The sequence below is a fragment of the Dipodomys ordii genome, unplaced genomic scaffold (assembly GCF_000151885.1).
Source record: "Dipodomys ordii isolate 6190 unplaced genomic scaffold, Dord_2.0 Scaffold67, whole genome shotgun sequence".
NCBI classification, from domain to species: Eukaryota; Metazoa; Chordata; class Mammalia; order Rodentia; family Heteromyidae; genus Dipodomys; species Dipodomys ordii.
In genome coordinates, this window is record NW_012267283.1 from 4,281,871 (window position 1) to 4,305,437 (window position 23,567).

The 23,567-nt window shown below is 38.9% G+C and overlaps 1 protein-coding gene across 1 annotated transcript; it reads right to left on the reverse strand.

Annotated features, from left to right (window-relative positions):
* Nucleotides 1-3,013: 3,013 nt before the first annotated feature.
* Nucleotides 3,014-23,567, reverse strand: Rad23b (RAD23 homolog B (S. cerevisiae)). Its single transcript, XM_013023323.1, has 8 exons — nucleotides 23,492-23,567; nucleotides 21,664-21,932; nucleotides 20,402-20,457; nucleotides 15,800-15,927; nucleotides 13,928-14,060; nucleotides 11,561-11,688; nucleotides 10,815-11,012; nucleotides 3,014-4,661 (listed from the first exon to the last, which is right to left on the reverse strand). The coding sequence occupies exons 1-8, from the start codon at nucleotides 23,501-23,503 to the stop codon at nucleotides 4,548-4,550; spliced, it is 1,038 nt and encodes a 345-aa protein (XP_012878777.1). The 5' UTR covers nucleotides 23,504-23,567; the 3' UTR covers nucleotides 3,014-4,547.

Below are 23,567 nucleotides of genomic sequence, written 5' to 3' on the forward strand. Positions count from 1 at the left end.
GAGACTCATCTCCAATTAACTATCAAAACCAAGAAATAGGGGGCTGGGAAGGTGGCTCAGTGGTAGAGCACTTGCCTTGCATGCCTGAGGCCCTGGGTTCGATTCCTCAGCACCGCATAAGCAAAAAGAAAAAAGCCGGAAGTGGCGCTGTGGCCCAAGTGGTAGAGCGCTAGCCTTGAACTGAAGAGCTGAGGGACAGCACCCAGGCCCAGAGTTCAGGCCCCATGACCGGACCCCAAAACATAAATAAATAAACAAAACCTAGAAATAGAGGTGTGACTCAAGTGGTAGGCACTAGCTATGGTGTAAGCTCAAGACCCCAAGTTCAAGCCTCAGTACCAAAAAAACAGAAAAAAATGATTGCATCCGATTGAAAAGTTTCTGCCCAGCACAAGAAACAAGCTGAAGGAGAAAAGCAACTCAACTGACCACAAATCCTATCAGCCCTTTGGGGGAACTCTCTCCCTTCCAGACTTGTCTTAGGACAAAGGTCCAAGAATACCCCTGGGACCTGAAGAGAATTGTACTCCTTAACAACTTAGAGAGATCCTGGGGGGGGGGGGCAGGAGCCAGGTGTGAGCGTCCATCCTCTCCCAGCCGTGGTCAGTTATGAGAAGTGAGGCACACAGCTCATCTGTTTCTTGCTCTGCCAATCAGCTCTTAGGGTTTAAACATGAAATTCGATGTAGGCAAAGTGATCTGCAGCTTTCAAGGACCAGTGCCTTCTTTTCTTCTCCTCCTCTGTGGAGTCAGGATCAAAAGGCTGCTTTGGGCTGGGTCCGTAGACCACCATCTCTCCTTCCCCTCAGTAAGCTAGTACCTCAGTTCAGTGTCTTAAGAACCTTCCCCAATTTCCTGCACTGGAAGCTCGGCTTGGCTTCCTACTTGCCACAAGGGGGCGTTGTCAAGGTACACAGCTCTTCCACCCTGTGGTTTTCTCTTTATTTAGGTTTGTAATTTTTTTTTTTTTTTACTTTCAGATGTGCCCTCCCTCTTCCCAAGCCTTGTGGCCAGGACTAGGCTGAAGGTGTCCATTGGAGCCAGTTTATAAAGAATGAAAGCTTAGTGTTTTCTGCTGATAAGCAGAAGGATCTCTCAATTGTCTTCCAACTAGGTCTCCAACATGACCCTCCCAAGCAGTTTTCCAGGAAAATGATCAAGTCCAAAAAGGAACATATAACCACTACCACAGCAACTCTCCAACTTTCCCCCCTCTAGGACCTTCTTTTAAAAGTTGTTGGGCACCAGTGGCTCAAACCCCATAATCCTAGCTACTCAGGAGGCTGAGATCTGAGGATCACAGTTCAAAGCCAACCTGGGCAGGTAAGTCTGTGACTCTTATCTCCAATTGACCACCAGAAAACCAGAAGTGGATCTGTGATAGAGCTTTAGTGGCAAAAACTCACGGTTGCAACCCAGGCCGAGCTCCCTCCACTGACAAGAGGGGGAGAACGTGTGGGGGTGGGAGGGGAGGAGAGAAAAGAAAATTGGGCACTAATGGTTCATGTTGTAATCCTAGCACCTCAGAAGGATGAGATCTGAGGACTGTGGTTTGAAGCCAGTGGGGGCATAAGTCTGTTCAACCAACCAGTAAAAAGCTGAAGTTTTTGAATTGACTGCTTCTTAACTTGTGCTCCTGAAAGCAATTGCCCTGGATCATACTATTAAAGGACCCATTACTATTAAAATGGCCTCAGTTACAGCATTTCACTGCTCTATAGCAGTCCACACGAGGAGCAAATGTCTTCTCAGCCCCCTCTCCCTGGCAAATCCTACTTAAGACCACTGCTATGCAAATCTTGCTACACCTTGATAGGCAAGGCTCTTTCCAATCACTTGTCATACACTCACTCCTCAGTTGCCCAAGTATAGAATGAAATGAACAAAGGACAGGGGAGGACACTGAAAGGACATGTACTCAAACCTCAAGTAAGGACAGCCACCACTGTAGATGTGGCCAAGTACTCTTTGAAATGTTTTCTAGCAGTGGGGTAGGTGCTGCAAGACAAATACAAGAAAATAAGGATTCTACTTTTATCTAACAACCTTCATGATCCATGACTCACATCCCACCAAGAATCCAACTCATCTTTGTGTTGACTGAAAACACAGGAGACCCAATAGAATCGATTTAATGCCTGTCCTTTGAAATGTTATATTCACCAATTACTGAAGAAGTATCAGTGAGAGGCATTGCCATCTTTTAATCTAAGAGTCTACGTGAGAGAATATAAAAAAATGAGAAATGCAATGTTGGATGTATTGAAAATATTTTATAATCAATTCTCTAGAATCCTAACCATCTAGTACATGAAAAAAGTATATGGTGGAACACGTCAATTATTTTTAAACAATGAAAGGAAATATTTAACTAGAGGTGGTAAAGAATTATACAAATATAAATTCAGGCTTCCTCATTTTCTAGAGCAGCTAAACAAAAATATTCAAGATATAGACGACAGTATAGCTCAAATGCAAAATTTCAAAGTCAAATAGCCACTTACATTAAGAGATGTACCAGAACTATTTGTAACTTAAACAATAACAGCAAAAGGCACAGAAGCCCATTCCATTTATGGTGTCTCAAATCCTTTAAGCAGATAACAAGGTAAGATGAAAGAATGGTCAAAACTTGGCCTGAGCTGTCTTCTGATAATTATCCATCCTACTACTGCAGTTTTGCTGTCCAAGAATAAAAGCTCCATGCCATCAACTTGTGTTGCCACTTTCCAGAAAAAAGGAGCAATGTTTCTACTTTCTCCCTCCATTTCCAGTTTTCACTATGTTCTGAGCAGTAAGGTAGCAAGTAGGATGTCATAAATGAGAATATTCCATTATCAGACCTGAAATGTCACTCCCTCTTCCCAACTCCTTGCTCTGCCTTGAAAGATATACTTAACAATCCTCATTTTATTCTCCTGAGACATTATGCATGATCCATTATAAAACATACAGGTAATACAAAGTCCGAACATCTATCAATTGGTGGAACACATGGAAATTAGACATGGTACATTGTGAAGGAAAAATCACGGTTTCATTTATTTTTATGAGACAGATTATGAGTGCATGATGAAAAAGCTTAGGAGTCATCATCATCAAACTGTGCCAAGGACATTGCAAGAGATTACACAGAGAAATCTGTACAAATTCATATTCTTAGTACCAGATGGTAGAAAAAAATATTGTTTCTTTAAATAGTCTCGATTACATCCAGGAAAACTGATTTGGTAAATGGAACAGGTAGATATCCACCCCTTCTCTTTATGATCAAATAATTCCAATGAAGGAGGTTCTAACAACAAAAAAAAAACTATGAAAAAAATCCAAATAAAGGTCAACACTGTTAAGATATTCCTTTTTAATATGCCATGAAATATCTTGATTATATATTTTCCAAAGAACCTTTCCAGCCATTTTTCCCATCTCTTCTAGAAGTCTCAATGCATTAAGATATGTTATATCGTTTTGAAAGCAATGTAATACTAATGACTTTTAATGGTAACATATTCTTATTTAAGAGAGGAAAAAAAAACTTTTACAAATATTGGAGACCCAGTTTTGGAACATTTGCTTTAATTTTGAAATCAATGTTTTGTGAATTTTTTCTTTAAAGGCAGCAGTTTGACTCACAGCTTGCTAATACATTTCTGCTGAGGAAAGGCAGAGAGAAAGAGAGTGAACGCTGCATTTCTTCATTGGCCCCAAAAGTGCTAATTTCACAAAGGGTTACATCAAAAGCAAACATGCAATGGTTGTTTCAAATCTTTTACTGCAATATAACAATGAAGTAAACAGTCATTAGACACCTACCAATTTTCCCCCAAACAAACAAAAAAAAATGTAAACAGGAAAATAACTTGCCTATACTTGTACAGCTTCTCAAATCATGTTAAAAGGGTCTCACATTCAATCATCAGGAAATTTTAAAATAGCAGTAATTATTTTCATTTTAAGAAAAAGTTCCCTTTCTCCCCTCCCCCACCTTAAGTATTTAACATGAAAGAATGGGCTTCCTTATGCATTAATTTTATACCTATATGAAGCAGCAACAATAACCATCAATAATTTGGCATTTCTGTTTACAGTTGCTCCAAAATTTTTTTTTCAATTTCAAAAAGCCATTATCCAGTGTTGCCATGAAATATACTGTAAATTCTAGGTAGCAAAGATTCTTCTGGAAACCAACAGTAAGCCAAAGAAATTAAAGCAGAGCATTACACTAAATTTCTGATCTAGTACACTAAAAAGATTGAAACCTAGGAAAAGTTACCTACTGTTTAGAAGAAATAAAGACCTGCAAAAGCTGATTTTTTTCTTTTGGTTGTATATTTTACACACTGTGTGGATTTGCGGCATCTGCTAATTGAAGCAGACATGCACTGTATTTATCCCTGACCTATGTCCTAGCCCTCCCTCCCCACCCCCAACAACCTACTACCATATACCAAGCATTGTGGATATGAACCCAAGTCATCCCAGACAATCCAGTGAACAAAGTTAGTGTAATGCACTGGTGTGAAGTGTGAGATACAAAAAAGTCCCTTTTAATCTTCATCAAAGTTCTGTTGTAGAAGAAAATTGGCAGCCAAATTCTCATTCTTCTCACAAGCAAAATAAGCTTGTATCACAAGTCCTTCAGGAAATCCTAATGCCTTTAACTGCAAAAGACAACAATAAAATTAAAAAACACATCAGTAACAGGAAATTCAACATTCTCACATATCAGAAACTCCAGTGTACCACTACTGAAATCATCACTTGAAATATACAGCACATAAAAATATGCTCCTGAAATTCTATGCTTCCATCAGAAAGAATGACATTGCCTCATTTGTTAGGAAATGGAAAGAATCAGAAAAAATTCTTTTAAGTGAAATAAGCCAGGCCCAAAGAAACATAGGTCCCATGGTTTCCCTTATTTGCAATACTAGTAAATATCTGAGTCAAGCAGAAAAGGTCAGATAAGTTGATGTTAGGGAAATGAACCCTAAGATATGTATTCAAATGTTTTTTAATTTCATGTGATTGTTTCTAATACATTTATAAGATGATTTCTTTGTTGCTTTGTATGTCCCTCCCTCACTGTATAACCCCTGCTTTCACTGTATTTGATGTTGGTATAATTTGTGGAAGGGAAGGGAAAAAACCAAATCATTTAAATAGGGATACAGGTGGACCCATTGCAACAATGAGATGTACAAGTCATTATGTTGAAAACGAACTTTACAACTTTGGTGGTGGGGGGGGAGGAGGATTTGGTGGGGGGTGGAGGGTGGATGGGAAGGGGAAACAAAGGAGGAGGCTACAATGCTTGATAAGAAATGTACTCATTATCTTGCCCATGTAATTGTAACCCCTCTGTACAGTATTTTCACAATTAAAAAAATGAAAAAAAAATACGCTCCTGAAAATGCTACAATGAATGCAGTCCTTACATGAATTTGGATTTACTGTCCTATGCTAGGAGGGAGATGGAACCTTTTTGTGACTGTTAAAGCTATTGGTTTAATAGGTAATCTGCAATAACTTTGTGGTATCCACACTATGAATTAGTAGCTGCTGCTCTGGTTTAAAAAGCCCTATAGAAGCTGGGTGCTGGTGGCTCACGCCTGTAATCCTAGCTAATCAGGAAGCTGAGATCTGAGGATCCCGGTTTGAAGCCTGATTAGGCAGGAAAGTCCACAAGGCTCATTTCCAATCAATCACCAAAAAGCTGGATGTGGATCTGTGGCTCAAGGGTTGAAGTGTTAGCCTAGAACAAAAAGGCTCAAGGACAGTGCCCAGGCTGAGTTCAAACACCAAGACTGGCACAAACAACAATGATAAGGATATAAGGAATCTAGAAAAGGGTTCAGATTCCATACTGGTGATTATGGTTAACCCACATCTTACATTTGGATTAAATATTCTCAATTTATTCTAAACAATACTAAAAATCTAATAAGTGATTATCAGAATCATGCTATCTTTTGAAATCAAGAAACATGGTATCTCGTTTTAGACATTTATTTTTAAATGGAGTTATCAGCTAATTTATCTCATAAGCCTATTCTGTACTGCATTTGTAAACATCTTCCTCAACTGTCTCAATCACCTTGTGGTAAGAGTAGATTAAAAATTACTAGGAGGGGCTGGGAAAGTGGCTCAGTGGTACAGCGCTTGCCTTGCATGCATGAGGCCCTGGGTTCGATTCCTTAGCACTACATAAGCAAAAAGAAAAAAGCTGGAAGTGGCACTGTGGCTCAAGTGTTAGAGCGCTAGCCTTGAGTTGAAGGGCTGAGGGACAGCGCCCAAGGCCTAGAGTTCAGGGCCCACAACCAGACCCCCTCACACCCTCCCAAAAATTACTAGGAGATCAGGAATGTGGCTTAGTGGTAGAGTGCTTGCCTTGCATGCATGAGGCCCTGGGTTTGATTCCTCAGTACCACATAAACAGAAAAGGCCAGAAATGGTGTTGTGGTTCAAGTGGTAGAGTGCTAGCCTTGAGCAAAAAAAAGCTCAGGGACAGTGCCCGGGCTCTGAGTTCAAGACCCAGGACTGGCAAAAAAAATTTACTAGGGTTGATTTTTGGCTCATATGGTACAGCACCAGCCAATAACAAGTGTCAGATTCTGAGTGAGTCCTAATCTTGGGGGAAAAAATCTAACTAGAAAAAAATTCCAATGTAGCATGAGATTAAGTCTAAGGCACAAATCTTGCCCATATTGAAGCTGGGATAGCTGAAGCAAAAGACCAACAGATGGGGCACAATTCACTTATATGCTTTTATGAGACATATATTTGAGATTCAAAAAATAAATATGTAAGGAAAAAGGTATTTATCACACAAATATAATAACCAACAGAAAGTAGCTACATCAGGCAAAATATTTTTAAAATTACTACTACAAAGGATATGTTATGAGTAAAAAGGGGAATACAGTAGATACAATTATAAACACATGTGGAAGTGGCGCTATAGCTCAAGTGGTAGAGCGCTCGCCTTGAGCTGAAGAGCTGAGGGACAGCGCCCAGGCCCAGAGTTCAAGCCCCACGACTGACCAAAAAAAAAAAAATTAAAACAATTATAAACATATGTAACAACAGAATCCCCAAACACATGAAACAAAAATGCTAGCATAATTCAATAGTAATTGAGGACTTAAATACCTTCAGTTTCAATAAACAAAATTAGCAAGGGGACCAAAATGGAAATTAAATATTTGAATAACACTAATAAACAAATATACCTAACAGATATTGACAGACAGGTTACATTCTTCTCAAATATTTCTAGAACATATTTCAGAAAAAGACCATGTTAGGCTATAGAACAAAACTCAGGAACTTCAAAAGGACAGAAATTAATGCTTTATGATCACAATGGAATAAACTGAGTAATCAACAGAGGAAAATATGGGCAATTCACAAATAGATAAAAATTAATACCAATGGGCTGGGAAGGTGGCTCAGTGGTAGAGCGCTTGCCTTGCATGCCTGAGGCCCTGGGTTCGATTCCTCAGCACCACATAAGCAAAAAGAAAAAAGTCAGAAGTGGCGCTGTGGGTCAAGTGTTAGAGCGCTAGCCTTGAGCTGAAGAGCTGAGGGATAGCACCAAGGCCCAGAGTTCAGGCCCCATGACCGGACCCCAAAAACCAACAACAACAACAACAAAAAGATATTTTATTCTCTAGTAGGGACAAATGAATTCAGTGATGCAAAGCAAGAGAAATTTTCTCCTACTTGCTTTAAAGAAGGTAAAAACAAAAATGATTTCTAAAGTTCCAAGGGGCTGAATTTTGTTAGACTTGAAAGAACATGTATGAAAATCCAGAGCTTAGAATATATCCCAGTAAACCCCTTGACTGCAGCCTTGAGGCTTAGAATCACCTAAAGTTTTGCAGCTATGAAGCTATGAGATAAGTGTTGTTTCAAACCACCATAAAATTTGTTGTTACATATATACGATGTTATAATAGAAAATACATTCAAGGAAGAAAAATATGATAAACTTTATTAAAGAAACTACTTATGAACATGAAAAAAAACAAAAAAATTAAGAAATATGAGACTAAAAAAACCCATTAAAATTTTAAGTTATCCCTCTGTATAGTATGTTCACAAATAAAATTAAATTAAAAAAAATTTAAGTTATTTTTGAGGGGGGGGTTGGTGGCTCACGCCTATAATCCTGGCTACTCCAGAGGCTGAGATCTGAGGATTGCAGTTCAAAGCCAGCTCGGGCAGGAAAAGCTGTGAAATTCTATCTCCAATAAACCACCAGAAAACTGGAAGTGGCACTGTGGCCCAAGAGTGCTAGCCTTGAGTTGAAGAGTGAGGGACAGGGCACAGGCCCACAGTTCAAGCCCCATGACGGACCCTCCCCCCCCAAAAAAAAAATCAGTCAATAATAAAACATTTTTGGTATTGTTCTTAGAGTTTGAACTCAGGACCTAGGTACCGTCCTTGAGCATTTTTGTCCAGGCTAGTGCTCTACCACTTGAATCACAGCCCCACTTCTGGCTTTTTTGGTAATTGGAGATAAAGAGTCTTATGGCCTTTCCTATAGAGGATGGCTTTGAACCCCAATCCTAAAATCTGATACTCTTGAGTCACTAGAATTACAGGCCTGACCTGAACCACTGGTGCCTAACAAACACTATTTTATCTTGCTAGTAAAGGGGCTTGAACTTAGGGCTTGGACACTGTCTGTGAGTTCTTTTGCTCAAGGCTACCACTTTGAGCCTCAGCTCACTTCCTTTTTCTGGTGGTTAATTGGAGATAAGAGTCTTATGGACCTTCCTGCCCAGGCTGGTTTTGACCCGCGATCCTCAGATCACTCACAGGCATGAACCACCAGCGCCTAGCCCCTAACATGTCATGTAAAACATGTCATGTGCTGGTGGCTCATGCCTGTAACCCTAGCTACTCAGGAGGCTCAGATCTGAGGCAGCCTGGGCAGACAAATCTAAGAGTGTTAGCTTCAATTAACCAGCAAAAAGCTAGAAGTGGAAGTATTACTTAAGTGGGAAAACAACCTCTTGAATGGAAAAAGTTAAGTAAGAGCAAGAGGCCAAGTTCAAGCTTTAGTACAGGCAAACATACAAATAAAATCTCAAATGTGACAGTGCCTCCCTAAGTAACACAGCTGGTCTCAATCCTCCTGAATCCTGAGATTACATTCATTATGTGGTATAGCATGCCCACACCCAGGCATGGTGGCAGATGCCTGTTATCCCAGCACTCTGGAGGGTGAGGCAGGAGAATCTTCCATGTGAGACCAGCCTGGGCCACATAAAAAATTGTAAGATGGCAATACTCTCCCAATTCATCTCCAAGATAAGCACAATCCCATCTATACTACAACCTCGCCCTCCATGAAATTGTCAAGCTGACCTTAAATTTAATCGGAAATGCAAGGATTCTGAATAACCAATACAACTGAAATCCTTCTAATTTTAAGATTTACTAGAAAGCCACATACATATAAGACCAATGGGTTAGAACTGAGAATTAAAAAACCCTTCATATATATGGTCAATTGACACTGACAAAAACCAATATAGTTGATTAACAAGTCTTTTCAAACAAAAGGTGCTGCGTTAAATGGAAAAGCAAAGAACAGATTTCCACAATTCATATCATACACTCAAAGAAACAAAATTGACCAGACCTATACATATATATGAAAGCTATATATTCTGTAGAGAAAACATAGGAGTAAACCACCTTACCATGTCCATTTTCTCTTAGATATGACAAATTGTCATGTAAAGTCAGAAAATACTATCTCCAGCAAAGAAACTGAAATCCAATAACCCTAACCTCAAAAGAAAAAGTGTTGCCATTAAATAACTGGGGCAAGTCTTATTTTTTTTCTTTTTGTGCCAGGACCAAGGCTTGGACTGGTACGGTACCTTAGCTTTTTTGCTCAAGGATGGCACCTTACCACATGAGTCTCAGCTCCACTTATGATCTTTTGATGGTTAACTGGAGATAAGAGTCTCATGAGCAGCTTCAAACTGTAACTCTCAGATCTCAGTCTTCTGAATAGCTAGGATTTCAGGTGTGAGCTACCGGCATCCAGTTTTAAAATGTATTATCAGATTTCCATCTAAAAATATTTTATAAGGCAAAATACTTTAATTCCCTGTTTACAAATGTTTAAAAGTAGAGAGAAATTGAGCGACACATTGCAGTAGAACAATTAGGTTGCTTTGGTGCCTCAACCTGCATTAGTTAACCAACTAATAAGGATAAAAAAAGAGAACCAGGAGCTGGGAATGTGGCTCGGTAGAGTGCTTGCCACGCATGCATGAAGCCCTGGGTTCTATTCCTCAGCACCACAGAAACAGAAAAGGCCTGAAGTGGCGCTGTGGCTCAAGTTGTAGAGCACTAGCCTTAAGCCAAAGCAGCTCAAAGACAGTGGCGAGGGCCGAGTTCAAGCCCCATGACAGGCAAAAAAAAAAAAAGAACCAGGATGGTGAAAATCTGATTTTTATTGTACACAATTCTTATCAACTGGAGTAAAATGAAGTAAAATTTCAAATAATGTAATTCAGAATTAGGTATAGGTCTTAAGATTCTTTTCTTGAAACTTTGTATTTGCTTTATGAAAGGAAGGGATTTCATTGTATTGGGGGGGAGGGTGGGCAGAGATAAGAGGGTACAATTCCTAAGGTAAGGGTTCTATTTGGCTCTGTGTAAAGAACTCCCTCCAGTGAATGGAAGTACTCCAATCTGTTCTACCAACAGTAGCACACGTCAGCTGAGCATGTGAAATGTTACTATTGCGATAAAAGAACTGAACTTTTAGTTTTACTTGAGCTTACCCGTTCTATTGCTTCTTTTTCCTGAGGTGTTACTTGTATGTAGTTCATGTGCCCACTTCCAGATTCTGTCATGCCTGCAGTGCCTCCTCCAGTGACACCTCCACTACCTCCACTGCTACCTCCTCCGCCTTGACCACCAGCTTCTTGAACTGGCTCATTTAGCATCTGAATAAAATGCTCCTGGTGTTGGCTAATTTGCTGTGGTGATTTGAAAAACAAAGGAAAACAAATATACTGATACTGCCATCAAGCAAACAGCAATTCTAAATACAAGAGAAAAAGCTGAAACTTTGCAACTGTAATATTTTAGTTATTTTCTGTAATATTAGTAAAGAATTTCAGTTGTTTTGAGAGAAGTGAAAATACAAATTCTTTCATAAATTTCTAACCCTTCAAGTTAATGTTAAAAAACACTCAGGGACTATACATAGAAATAGAACTTAACCCTGAACTAGTTTAAACAAACCCAACTTTTATACTCAGTACAACTATCTAGAGCCTACTATTCTTGTACTACTCTCAAACAGGAAGAGGGATATTATTTTTTTCCAAATGTAATTCATTTTGTGTTAAGCAGTAACACATACGAATGCCACACATGAAGCCCAGAGTACCTAGCATACATAAAGCCAGCACTTGCCTACCAAGCATGAGGCCTCAGAACTTGGGGAGGTGCGGAGGAGGGAATAACGATATATTCCAACCCCATTTTCCAAATACAACATTTTCCCAAATTAATTGATCACCTGAAGTAATTGAGGATTCTCTCGACCTATCTGTTGTAGCAATGCTGGAAGCAAGGAAGGATTCTGTTGAATAATTTGTCGCATCTGCTGAAACTGAGGTTGATTCCGTAAAAATTCAAGAGGATGTCCTGAAATGCAGACAAACATTTGAAAATAAAAACAGCAAATATATATAATAAAGAGCTGGCTAAATCATACTTTTAGACAATAAATACCAAGTAGAAAACTAGCTGAGTTCTTTGATGCAATAAAATGGTATAAATGATACACCTCCAGATTGTACCATATTGCAAATCTTATACTGCAGAAAAAGTAACTCATTTCTTTTAGCAAAAGCATAGAGAAGCCTAGAACTTAAAACCAAGCTTCCCTATGACTGGCCTGGGTATATTACCAAAAAATACTTTTAGTAAAAACTTGTGCCCTGAATATATTCTATCAAAATAAAAGGTACTCCAAGTTATTCTAGTTGTTCCAAAGTTCCTCTGAATACATTCAAAAAGAAAAACAAACCAATTCATTTTGTAATCTGGTGATGTGTTTGAGGACAGGGATACATCCTGTCAGGCTGCGAATATATCCTGTGCTGTGAATATCACAGGAACTACTTTTGCATATTAAGATGGCTATTATATCAACAGGCAATATAATGAGATAGGGCCGCTGCTGACCAATATGTGATTAGGTTACACATTACCATAAAACCAATATTCTTCAAAGAACAGAGTATGAACATCATTTCTTGTGACATAGTAAACAAAACAATGTGAAAGAAAGACATAGTTATGGCTTGAGAGAATAGGTTTTAATATAACCTGAAAATAAAAATGATTCTTGGATATTACCACTATACTTCAGTCTTAGTACATTTAACTCTTTAGTCTAAGATTAATTTACAATCAAATAATGCAAAATAAGACATAGACTTTGAAAAGTGCTATTACTTGAACATACTGTACAAAACTATTATGTTTAACAGGGAATATTTTTTAGTTCACTTATGGTTAATGAGAATTCTTAGCCAGGCGCCAGTGGCTTATGTTTATAATCCTAAACTACTCATGAGGTTGAGATCTGAGGATAGCAGTTGAAAGCCAGCCCAAACTGGAAAGTCTGTGAGACTTGTATCTCCAATTAAACATCAGAAAACTGGAAGTGATGCTGTGGCTCTAAGTTGCAGTGTGAGCTCTGAGCTTAGCTACAGTGCCCAGGCCTTGAGTTCAAGCCTTACAAACCATAAAAAAAAAAAAAAAAAAAGACACCTGTGCCCTGGCTTAACAATTGTTTTGTAGATGAAGAAAATGACACATAGAAACTAAGTTGCTTAGAAAGTGATGTATGTATAAGAAGGAAAATAACCCAAAGGAACCACAGCTGTGGTCTCCTTTCCACTATCATGCAAAACTCTAACAAACGGTCTGTTCTTTTGTGAACTGTACACTTAGGGATTTTTAACACAGAACTGATTCAAACAATAAGTTAGGAAATAATGCAATGAAAGACAACATTCCTGGGCCTCTCCTGAGTCCAGGCATTGGTCTATAGTCAGACCTATAGCAATGGAAGTATGAACACTGACCAATAAGGAGACTTGAATTCAAACTATGCTTTCTTCTTTAGATAGACAATTTTAAACCTCTCAGGGTTTCATTTCTTTGAGGATAAAGCAACTGCTACTATCCTGCTGGTTCTGAAATTGCACATAACAGTCTTTTTGAATAGTTTCAGAATGTAATACTACATGAAAATTGAGTATTCCCTTATAACTTGGCAGAACTGATGCTTATAAGCATAGATACTTTTACATATACTTGGTAGCATTTTTTAAAGGCTGTTTTCTAATAGAAAATGTATTTTAAGGGGTATCCAGATGATCTGGTAATAATTTTTTTTTTGGGGTCCGGTCGTGGGGCCTGAACTCTGGGCCTGAGCGCTGTCCCTCAGGTCTTCAGCTCAAGGCTAGCGCTCTAACACTTGAGCCACAGCGCCACTTCCGGCTTTTTTCTTTTTTGCTTATGTGGTGCTGAGGAATCAAACCCAGGGCCTCATGCATGCCAGGCAAGCGCTCTACCACTGAGCCACCTTCCCAGCCCCCTGGTAATAATTCTTTACTGCTAAAGTGACTACCACTCTATCACTTGAGCTACAGCACCACGTCTGGCCTTTTCTAAGTAGTTTATTGAAGGTAAGAGTCTCATGGACTTTCCTGTCTGGGCTGCTTTTGAACTGCAATACTCAGATCTCAAACTTCCTGAGTAGCTAGGATTATAGGCACGAGCTACTGGTGCCTAGCTGCTGAATTATACTGGATTACACTAAAAATCCAGGACTATTTCTCCCCATCCAGAAGACACCACTCCACTTTACCTCCAGAACTTGTTGTAGTTGTTGCTGTTGTCGTTGCTGCAGCTGCAGCCACAGCTGAAGACTGCGGAGTCCCAGTACTAGCTGCCTGGGGAGGGTCAACCACAGCTTGATTTTCTCTATCTCCAGGAATTCCCTACAACATAATTTCAGTTTTAAGACATCTTAACATTAAGACAAAATTAACAAAAAAACCTGTCTAGTTAATATGCCTTTCTAATTTCTAAAAGGATGAAAACAATTGTCTACTTCAAAGGAAAGTAAAGAATTCTGCATGGATTCAAGTTAGAAGTCGCCCAGTACAAGGCAGCACACTGTCCAATAAACTCTTCATAATGATAGAAATCTTCTCTAACTGTGGTGTTTAATAAAGATTGATGATGCTAGCATCATCTTAATTATTTACATTGTGTCTTAACTTACCAAGGTTTTTGTACATATAGTTAGAGGTGATTTTTGTTAACTTGGAAACTTTCACCAGCTGTTGCTTAGTGACACAAAAGTTTGCATTTGTAACCTTATACTTAAGACCAATTTAAGACAATTTAGAAATACTTCCAGAAAAAAAAAGCAAATGGACAGGGACCACAAGAGGACCTCCTCTACTGATCCAGTTTCTGAGAAGTGTCATCCAGAAAATACTACTTATAAACAAAATTACTTTTCCAAAACTCACAAAACATGCAAAAGAAACTTGAATGATTTAACTGTAAGAAATGCTTTCTGTACATTATGACATGTCTCTTCAAGTTTTTACAGACTAAAACTCTACTAAGAGTTTGGTACCCCCTTTTTTGATGCACATTTTATAGACATTTCACCTACAATTATTGAAATCTTTTTTTTTTTTATCAAATTCTGAGATTTTGAGAGAAATTACAACCGAATGAAAGATGGTTTCTACTTCCTAACAAACCACAAGTTAAACAAATCTAAAGAATGGATTACAATACTAAGCATTAAACTTAGGCAGAATTCTAATCAGATATAAATTAAAAGCTATCACACCAATTAGCTAATCAATTTATATTTTTGTGATGTTACCGGGGCCTGAGCTCAGGGCTTGCAGCTCTACCCTTCCAAGGCTGGCACTTGAGCCAATTTTCACTTCTGCTTTTTGCTGGGTAGTTGGACTTAATAGTCTCATGGGCTAATAGTCTCAAGAGAGCCACCATGGGCTGGGAAGGTGGCTCAGTGGTACAGCGCTTGCCTTGCATGCCTGAGGCTCTGGGTTCGATTCCTCAGCACCACATAAGCAGAAAAAAAAGCCGGAAGTGGCGCTGTGGCTCAAGTGGTAGAAAGCTAGCCTTGAGCTGAAGAGCTGAGGGACAGCGCCCAGGCCCGGACTGGACCCCCCCCACCAAAAAAAAGAGAGAGCCACCATGCTCAGACCTAAGACTCCTTAATAGCTAGTATTACATGGGTGAGCCACCTGAGTCCAACTGGCTAATCAATCCTGTAACTGTAATTATAACTGTGTAGTCATGATGTTTTCTAACTAAAGCCCTATCTGAATACTTAAGAAAGGGTTGCCTTTTTATCAACAAAAATGCTAACATTCATGCTAGGCACTACTCAAGAGGCTGAGATCTAAGGATTGCAGTTCAAAGCCAGCATAGGCAAGAAAGTCCGTGAGACTCCTATCTTCAATTAACCATCAGAAAACTGAAGTGGAGCTTTGGTTCAAGTAGTAAAGCACTAGTCTTAAGCACAAAAAGATTGAGATCAATGCCCAGGCCCTGAGAGTTCAAGTAACATTCTAGAGGGAAAATTATTTTGTAATAGGTGGCATACATTATTATTCTCCACTGAATTAACTCTTCCTTTAAAATCTTAGTTTCTTAAACAGTAAAAAACAAGAAAAATGTTTCTCACCATTAAAAGATACTCCACTGCTCTGTCAGGGTTGTTGAAACTGGCTCTCAGGGCTGCAATTACTTGTTCTCTTTCATAGCCCATTGACATGATCTCAGTTACCATATTTTCATAAGACTGACCTGTCACTGAAGGGGAGAAGGGAAGAATATTTAATGAACACTTTACACATTTCTTGGCTATATACATGTACAAGATGTTTCACCTACTACTAGACAAGTAACAGTGTAAGCGGCAACATATTTAGTTAGCAGAATACTGGGCCTTCTGCAAAGATGTCCATGTTTTAATCATTGAAACCTGAAATTAAAGTTACAATTACACAACCAAGACGAAGTAAGGCAGTTCAAGGGTAGGAAATCACCAGCTAATGAAATCATTTTGTACACAAAGGGAGTCACAAATGCTTCTTTTTGGCTGACTACCTGTAATGATAATTTTACATGGTCCTTCAATATTATAAATATCCAAATGACACTTGTAGTACACAAAGTCCCCCACTCCTGCATGAAATTGAGACTAGCTAATCATTAGCTAGCTTTACAATGCTTGGCTAAAACTTTTTGGATAGACTCAATCTCATCACAAGAGTTCTTAGAGGGGGCTGGGAATGTGGTTTTGTGTTAAGACTGCTTGCCTAGCATGCATGAAGCCCTGGGTTCCATTCCTCAGTACTACATAAACAGAAAAAGCTGGAAGTGATGCTGTGGCTCAAGTGGTAGAGTGCTAGCCTTGAGCAAAAGAAGTTCAGAGATAGTGCCCAGGCCCTGAATTCAAGCCCCAAGACTGGCAAAAAAAAAAAGTCTTAGGGACTTTGCTGCTTATACTAGCTTCAAGTCTAGATCTCAGCCTCCTGAGTAGCTAGGATCACAGGCATGAATCACTGATGCCCAACCCTTCTGACCCCTTTGTATTAGCTAGTGAGACAAGTATCAGACTACTAACCTATATAATACTGTAAGATAACAAATCAGTGTTGGTCTTACTACTATATTGTGGTAATTTATTACAGTATAAGCAGAAAAGTAATGTTTCATAAGAAAACAGAAAAGTCAGGTAACAGAAATATAGCAAGTCAGGAAAGGAAATCATTAGGACGAGACAAATGAGCTCAATATTGAAAATTGGTACGAAGCATACTGTAAGCAAGCAATTCCAATATAATAAATTTGCCATTTTCTTATGATACCTTTTACTATCAAAATGATGGGGAAAAGATTAGGAATCAACAAGTTAGGAACTCACAGCCACACAAGGTGGATGATATTAGTGTTCTAATAAGCCACTGCCAAGAAGCTCTTCTCAGTTTTCTCATCTGGACTTAACTTTCTCTTGATAAAAACAGCAGACAACACTAACTGAATGAAAGCTTTCTCCCCTACATACTTTTCCATGTGTTCTGGAACCTATCTTTCTTGCTACCTCAAAAAAGTAGTCTTGGTTATCCTATTCCATCTCTACTTCCGATCTTCCTTTGCTGATCACTCTGCTTGTCCTTAGTCTGCTCTCTTCTCTCTAGACACAGTTATCCATGCATACTATGCCCACTTCCCCACATCCCACCAATTTCTCAACAAATTCTAAAAGATTCCCCCCCAAATTTGTCCCCCTGTTCTGTCTTTTCCCTTTCAATAAATGGCATGTCTACCTACCCAAGTGTTGGGACCAGAAACGTTGGTTATTAATTTCTTTTTCCCTCCTACCATACCAAATCTAGCTGTGTATATGGTAGTCCTACCTCTAAATTATGCCCCAATCCCATCTTCTTCCTTCACTAAAATCATGCAAAACCAGCCTACAGCAATCTCTACAATCCATAATTTAAGTGAACTTTAAAAAAGAACACACTGGGGCTAGGAATGTGGCTTAGTGATACAGTGCTTCTCTACCATGCATAAAGCCCTAGGTTCAGAATCACCTAAACAGAAAAAGCTGGAAGTGGCACTGTGGCTCCAGTGGTAGAGTGCTAGCCTTGAGCAAAAGAAGCTCAGGGACAGTGCCCAGGCCCTGAGTTCAAGCCCCAGGACTGGCAAAAAGAAAAAGAAAAAAAGAACTCATGACATTTCAGGCTTCCAACCCTCAATGAGCTTCCAATCACCACATTCATCTTCTCTGAGTTGCTTAGTAAACTATTCCTTTTCCTGCACTAGTCCCTTTCACACACTAGCCCCTTAGAGGTATTTTTCCTTCATACCCTTTAGTTCTAAATTAAAAAGTTACTGCAAGAAAGGTAATGTCTATATGTCCTAAAAAGTGCTGCTTCTCTTTGTTTCTCTCTGTATTTTCAATATTGTTTATTATGACGTACAGCTTAGAAAGACACAATGTCATTTTGCAGTTTTAATGGCACTATCAGTTGAGTACTTTTTCTCTACAGACTTTGCAAAAGAGAAAGTATTGAATAGCTTACAAACCTTAAATGTGGATGTAGTTTGTTCCCCTAAGTGTCCAAGTTGTAAACAGGCTTGATGTGTTAGTATGAGAATGGAAGAGGTAAGGCCTACTTGGGAACTAATAAAGTAGATTTTATTTTAGTTTCTTGTCTCACCATGTGAATGCTTCCCTGGAAACATTTCTGTCACTGTGATGCCATTCTCCACAAGGTGTTCACGAGACCAAAGCTGAGAAGATGCCAGTGTCACACTCCAAAATTGTGGGCCAAATATACTACCTTTACTTTATAAAATGCTCAACCATAGGCACTACATTGTATGTAACAAAAAATAAGCTGATATATAACTTTTCTTTTCCATTCTATGAGACACTTTTTAGTAATTCTTCCTTATCCACTGATGCAATTCTAGCATAAAGTCACTCAAGTTGCCAAAACATTCTGTCACCTACTTATCAAAGATATCAACAGAAACAAATTTAAGACCTTAAGACTATCGTAAGTATACTGTTTAAGCAAGGTAAGTCTTATTAAGGTTATCGTAACAACCTTAAAGGAAAGATTTGCTTTATCTCTGAAAGATGATGAAGTTGAGACTTAAGAGATTTACTAATGTGATCAATGTATCTTAGTAATCCATCAATGGCTGGCAAACCATAGTACACATGGCTCTACCTCTTGATGCACAGCACCATTTGTCTTTTTGCTGGTTAACTGGAGATAAAGAGACTCACAAGCCAGGTGCTGGTGGCTCACGTCTGTAATCCTACCTACTCAGGAGGCTGAGTTCTGAGGATCATGTTTTGAAGCCAGCCAGGGCAGTCACCATAAGACTCTTATTTCCAATTATCCACTCAAAAGCTAGAAGTAGTGCTGAAGCTCAAGTGGTAAAGTGCTAATCTTGAGCACAAAGAGGTTCTGGGACAGCGCCCAGGTTCTGAGTTCAAGCCCCATAACCACCACCAGCATTACCATCAACAACAGAGTTTCAGGGACTTTTCTGCCATGGCTGGCTTCAAACTGAGATCCTCAGATCTGTGGAGGTCACAGGATTTTCTACTTGGCATTGTAAACAAATGGAACTTAGAGCTTAGAGAGCTTTGTAATGTTTCAACTAGAAATCACCACAACATACTATAGAAGTGGTCATTCCCAAAGTTTTACCTGAATTATGGCTTAGAGTAAAACCACAGAACACCCAAATGTAGGGTCAGGAAAAATTATAAGAACTACAGAAAGCCTCAGGTACAGATTGGAAGAAGAATGATGTCACAGAAGCCAAAAAAGAGAACAGTTTCAAGAAGAGACCCCCTCCTGCCTCCCCCCCACCACGTAAACTAAAGAACAAAGGGACCCAAGGATCACAAAGTTGAGGAGGAACAGGTGACAAAAGATGTAAAAAGAGCTGGGCACTGGTGGCTCAGGGAGCTCAGGGACAGCACCCAAGGCCCACGACCGACTCCCTCCCCCTCCCCCCAAAAAAGATGTAAAAAGAAAACAGTATTAGTAGTAGTAGCAGTAGCAGCAAGACATATAGAGAGACCTGTGCTTTTGCTCAGCAGCACTGACACATTCTAATTGTGGCAGCAGAACCTTCAGTAGCAATAGGGATAATTTCCAGTTGGGTCTGTCTTTGAGGTTACAGAACGTAAGTCTCTAGGCAAGCTTTTTCTCCTACCTTTCCAAAACCGTCATAACAATTTCCCAAGATGAAACATGGCTCTCTGTGTCTGAAGTAGATTGATTTCATGGCAAATGGGTTCTAGGAAAGTCTCTCAACAGCAAAAATTAAGTCTGAGTGTTGGAATACTGGAAATCTTATTTAACATTTTATCAGTATGTACTATTGTTATAAAAATGCAGTAAGAGTTCAAGCTAAACTAAGCATGAGAAACAACCCCAAACTACTATTTCTGGGTGAACACATATTCCAGTGAACTTGTTTCCAGCCTTCTATCCAGTATGTCAAAGACAAGAATGGGCTTACCACTCAACACATCAAGTCAGCAGGAGCTGTATTAGAGATGTCACAATGAGTGAAAACAATGCTGAGTAATTTTGACAGAGGTGAGAAGAAAAGCACTTTTTTTTTAAGTTAGCCTTTTTGCTAGAAACCAGTAAGGAACAAGATGAAAATAGGAACCTAGGCCAAGACACTGTAACAAAAACTAGAGGTGAATATAATTCTGAAGCATATTCATGTTTCTTACCAAGTGCACTTGTTGCATCTTCAAAAAGGTTTGACCGAGAAGAATCTCCTGTTGTACTATGAAAGGAATTGAGAAAAATTACATTTCAAAAGAGTAAACAAAATTCAATTTATATTTGTCTAGGAATTATCTACAATTTTCTGACTTTAAGCAAAGTCTGGCTATAGTGTTTATTTTTTGGTGGTACTGAGGTTTACCCTTAAGGACTTGTTCTTGTTAGGCAGACGCTTTACAACTTGAGCTATGAACCTAGCCAAAATTTTCTATCTTAACACTCCTAGTCTGAAAATCTACCCTCAAAATGTCCAAAGATATAAATAATGGCCTTAGGGACAGTTTAATTTAAAAAAGAAAACAAGCAACTAAAATAATCTAGCCAAATATGGGTGGGTGGCTCATACCTATAAACCTAGCTACTCAGGAGGTTTTAATTCTTGTTCTTTTTATTCATTTGTATTTCCTAAAGTTTGTACTCAAAATAATGACTTCAATTGTGGTTTCTCTCAAATCAATAGTGTAGAAATGTGGTTGCTTGGAAACTAACTATCAAAATAGATACAAGTATATGGCTGAGCTAAAGCTCAATGTTTAGTTGCTTTATTTTTGTTTTTTTTTTTTAATATTTTTAGTTTTTTTTTTTTGTTTTGTTTTGGTGGTTGTGGGGCTTGAACTCTGGCCCTGAGCGCTGTCCCTCAGCTCTTCAGCTCAAGGTGAGCGCACCACTTCTGGTTTTCTGGTGGTGTATTGGAGATAAAGAGTTTCACGGACTTTTCTGCCCGGGCTGGCTTTGAACGGCAATCCTCAGATCTCAGCCTCCTGAGTAGCTAGGATTACAGGTGTGAGCCACCAGCGCCAGGCTAGTTTTTTTTTTGTTTTTTGCAGAGGTAAGCTAAAAAAAAAAACCCCAAAAAAAACTTATCATAGACAGTTTGATTAAAAAAAAAATCAAATTGGGTGCCAGTGGCTCATGCCTTTAACCCTAGCTATTTCAGGAGGCTGAGATCTGAGGATCGCAGTTGAAAGCCAGTCCAGGCAGGAAAGTCCATGAGACTCTTTTCTCCAATGAACGAGCAGAAAACTGGAAGTGGCACTGTGCTCAATGGCAGAGCAGTAGCCTTGAGCTGAAGAGCTTAGGGACAGTGCCCTGGCCCAGAGTTCAAGCCCCATGACCAACCAAAAAAAAAAAAAAATCAAACTTAACACATGAAAGTTTTTATTGTATACATATTTTGAGATATAATCTCCTATAGTCCTTGTTTTACCTGTCAGTTGATGTTGGGCTAGTCGCCACTGGTGTCTCCACTGGCTTTTCTGCAGGTGTTTCTTGCTGAGTTGCACTAGCAGGTGCAGGTTCAGAAGATGCTGTGGTGGGTGCTGGAGCAATAGATGCAGGTGTGGAAGTTGGAACCAAAGCAGGAGCAGGGGTTGGAGCCTGAGCCACAACTGTTGTGGTTGAGGAACTAACTGCAGTAGTAGTGGTAGGACTGGATTGTTGAGTTGTAGCTGGTGCTGATGTTGTCACTGCCTTAGGCTAAACACAAGAAGCAAAACAATTATGATAAAATATATTATTAAAAGATTTCTAGTTAAGACTGTTATTATAGGGTGCCTCAAACACTAATACAAATTTGTAACATGAACATAATTTTGTAAAATAACATAATGATCAATAGCAAAATGAACCACTTTATTACTCAAAATTTCTAAGAGATTTCATGTTATCAAGCTTAATTAGCTTAAGCCAATAAGTTAAGCCTTTCTATCAACTTAGTATTGATACAAAGTCAGTATTTTAAAGTAAACAGAAATATAATCTGAAAAGTATCCACATAATTTTCACAAAAATCTTCCTGTGCCTTTGCTACAATTTTAACTTATCAGGTTGAAAAGTGATTAAACTAGATCATTAGGGTACAGGCTCCATGACTGAATTTTCGTGGCTTGATCAAGAGGATGTCTGCACACTGACTGATGCACCATGATGTGATGCAGCCAAGAGAGCTCTTGCCAGAGTGTGTGGCTTCCAAAGCTGAGCTACTGATATAAATACTTTTTCATATAAAGCAACTGACTCAGGCACGTCACTATAGTAACAACAAGCTGACTGGCGCCATTTATCAGATGAAAAGTCAATCTTGAAAATCAAACACAACTTCCCTAACTAGGCTTAACTTTCCCATTACATTATTATCTATCGATCAAGATCCATACTCAGATGGGGCACAAGTGGCAGAATCTATGCCTTGAGCAAAAAAAAAATAAGCCAAGCAAGAATGCAAGGACCTGAGTTCAAGCCCCATTTTACTGGCACAAAAATACACATTTCCCATTTTATAGTGAAAAATTTCATTTTCATAAATCACAACTTCATTAATCATACCAAAATTTTTTAGTTTCTAAAATTCTCTCTTCACTAAGAAGAATCACCAGAATAACAAGCTTACAGTATGTCTTTACTGCTGTAAAGTGTTTTTCAGTTCTAGTACAAACCCCGTTAAGATACCCTTATTAGAAGCTGCAGAATAAAAGAAATTAATTTGATCGCTAAGTTTAAATTACATAGTGACTTTAGCAAAACTAATTTTAAAATGTTCTGTACTTATATAGCTTCATTTTACATAAAAATGACATTAAAACTACAAATGAGCAAAAGTATTATGAATGAGCCTACAAATGACCTAATTTTAAAATTATTAACAGCAGCTAAATATACAATTCCAAAGATAAGTCCACTTTGTGGACTTACTATCATATTTTTAAACATTTATGGGTGCTAAAGGCCTGTACAGCTGAAATGGTAGTGTATCAGGCTAGCAGGCCTGAGTTCAAAGCCAGTACTGTAGCCTGGCACCAGTGGCTCATGCCTGTAACATAGCTCCTCAGGAGGCTGAGATCTGAGGATCATAGTTTGCAATCAGCCCAAGCAGGTAAAAGTCTGTGACACATGTGGTAGAGAAATAGCCTTGCCTTGAAAAAGCTAAGGGATAGCACCCAGGCTGAGTTTAAGCCCCAGTTTTGAAACAAAACCAGTATTGCATGTACTTGTACACATTCATCAAGATATACATACAGAATGAGGCTGAAACTTACTTTTGTCACCATAACCACCACAAAGTTTTTTTCATCAATCTTATATTCTTTGAGTGCAGTATCATCATTGAGGATT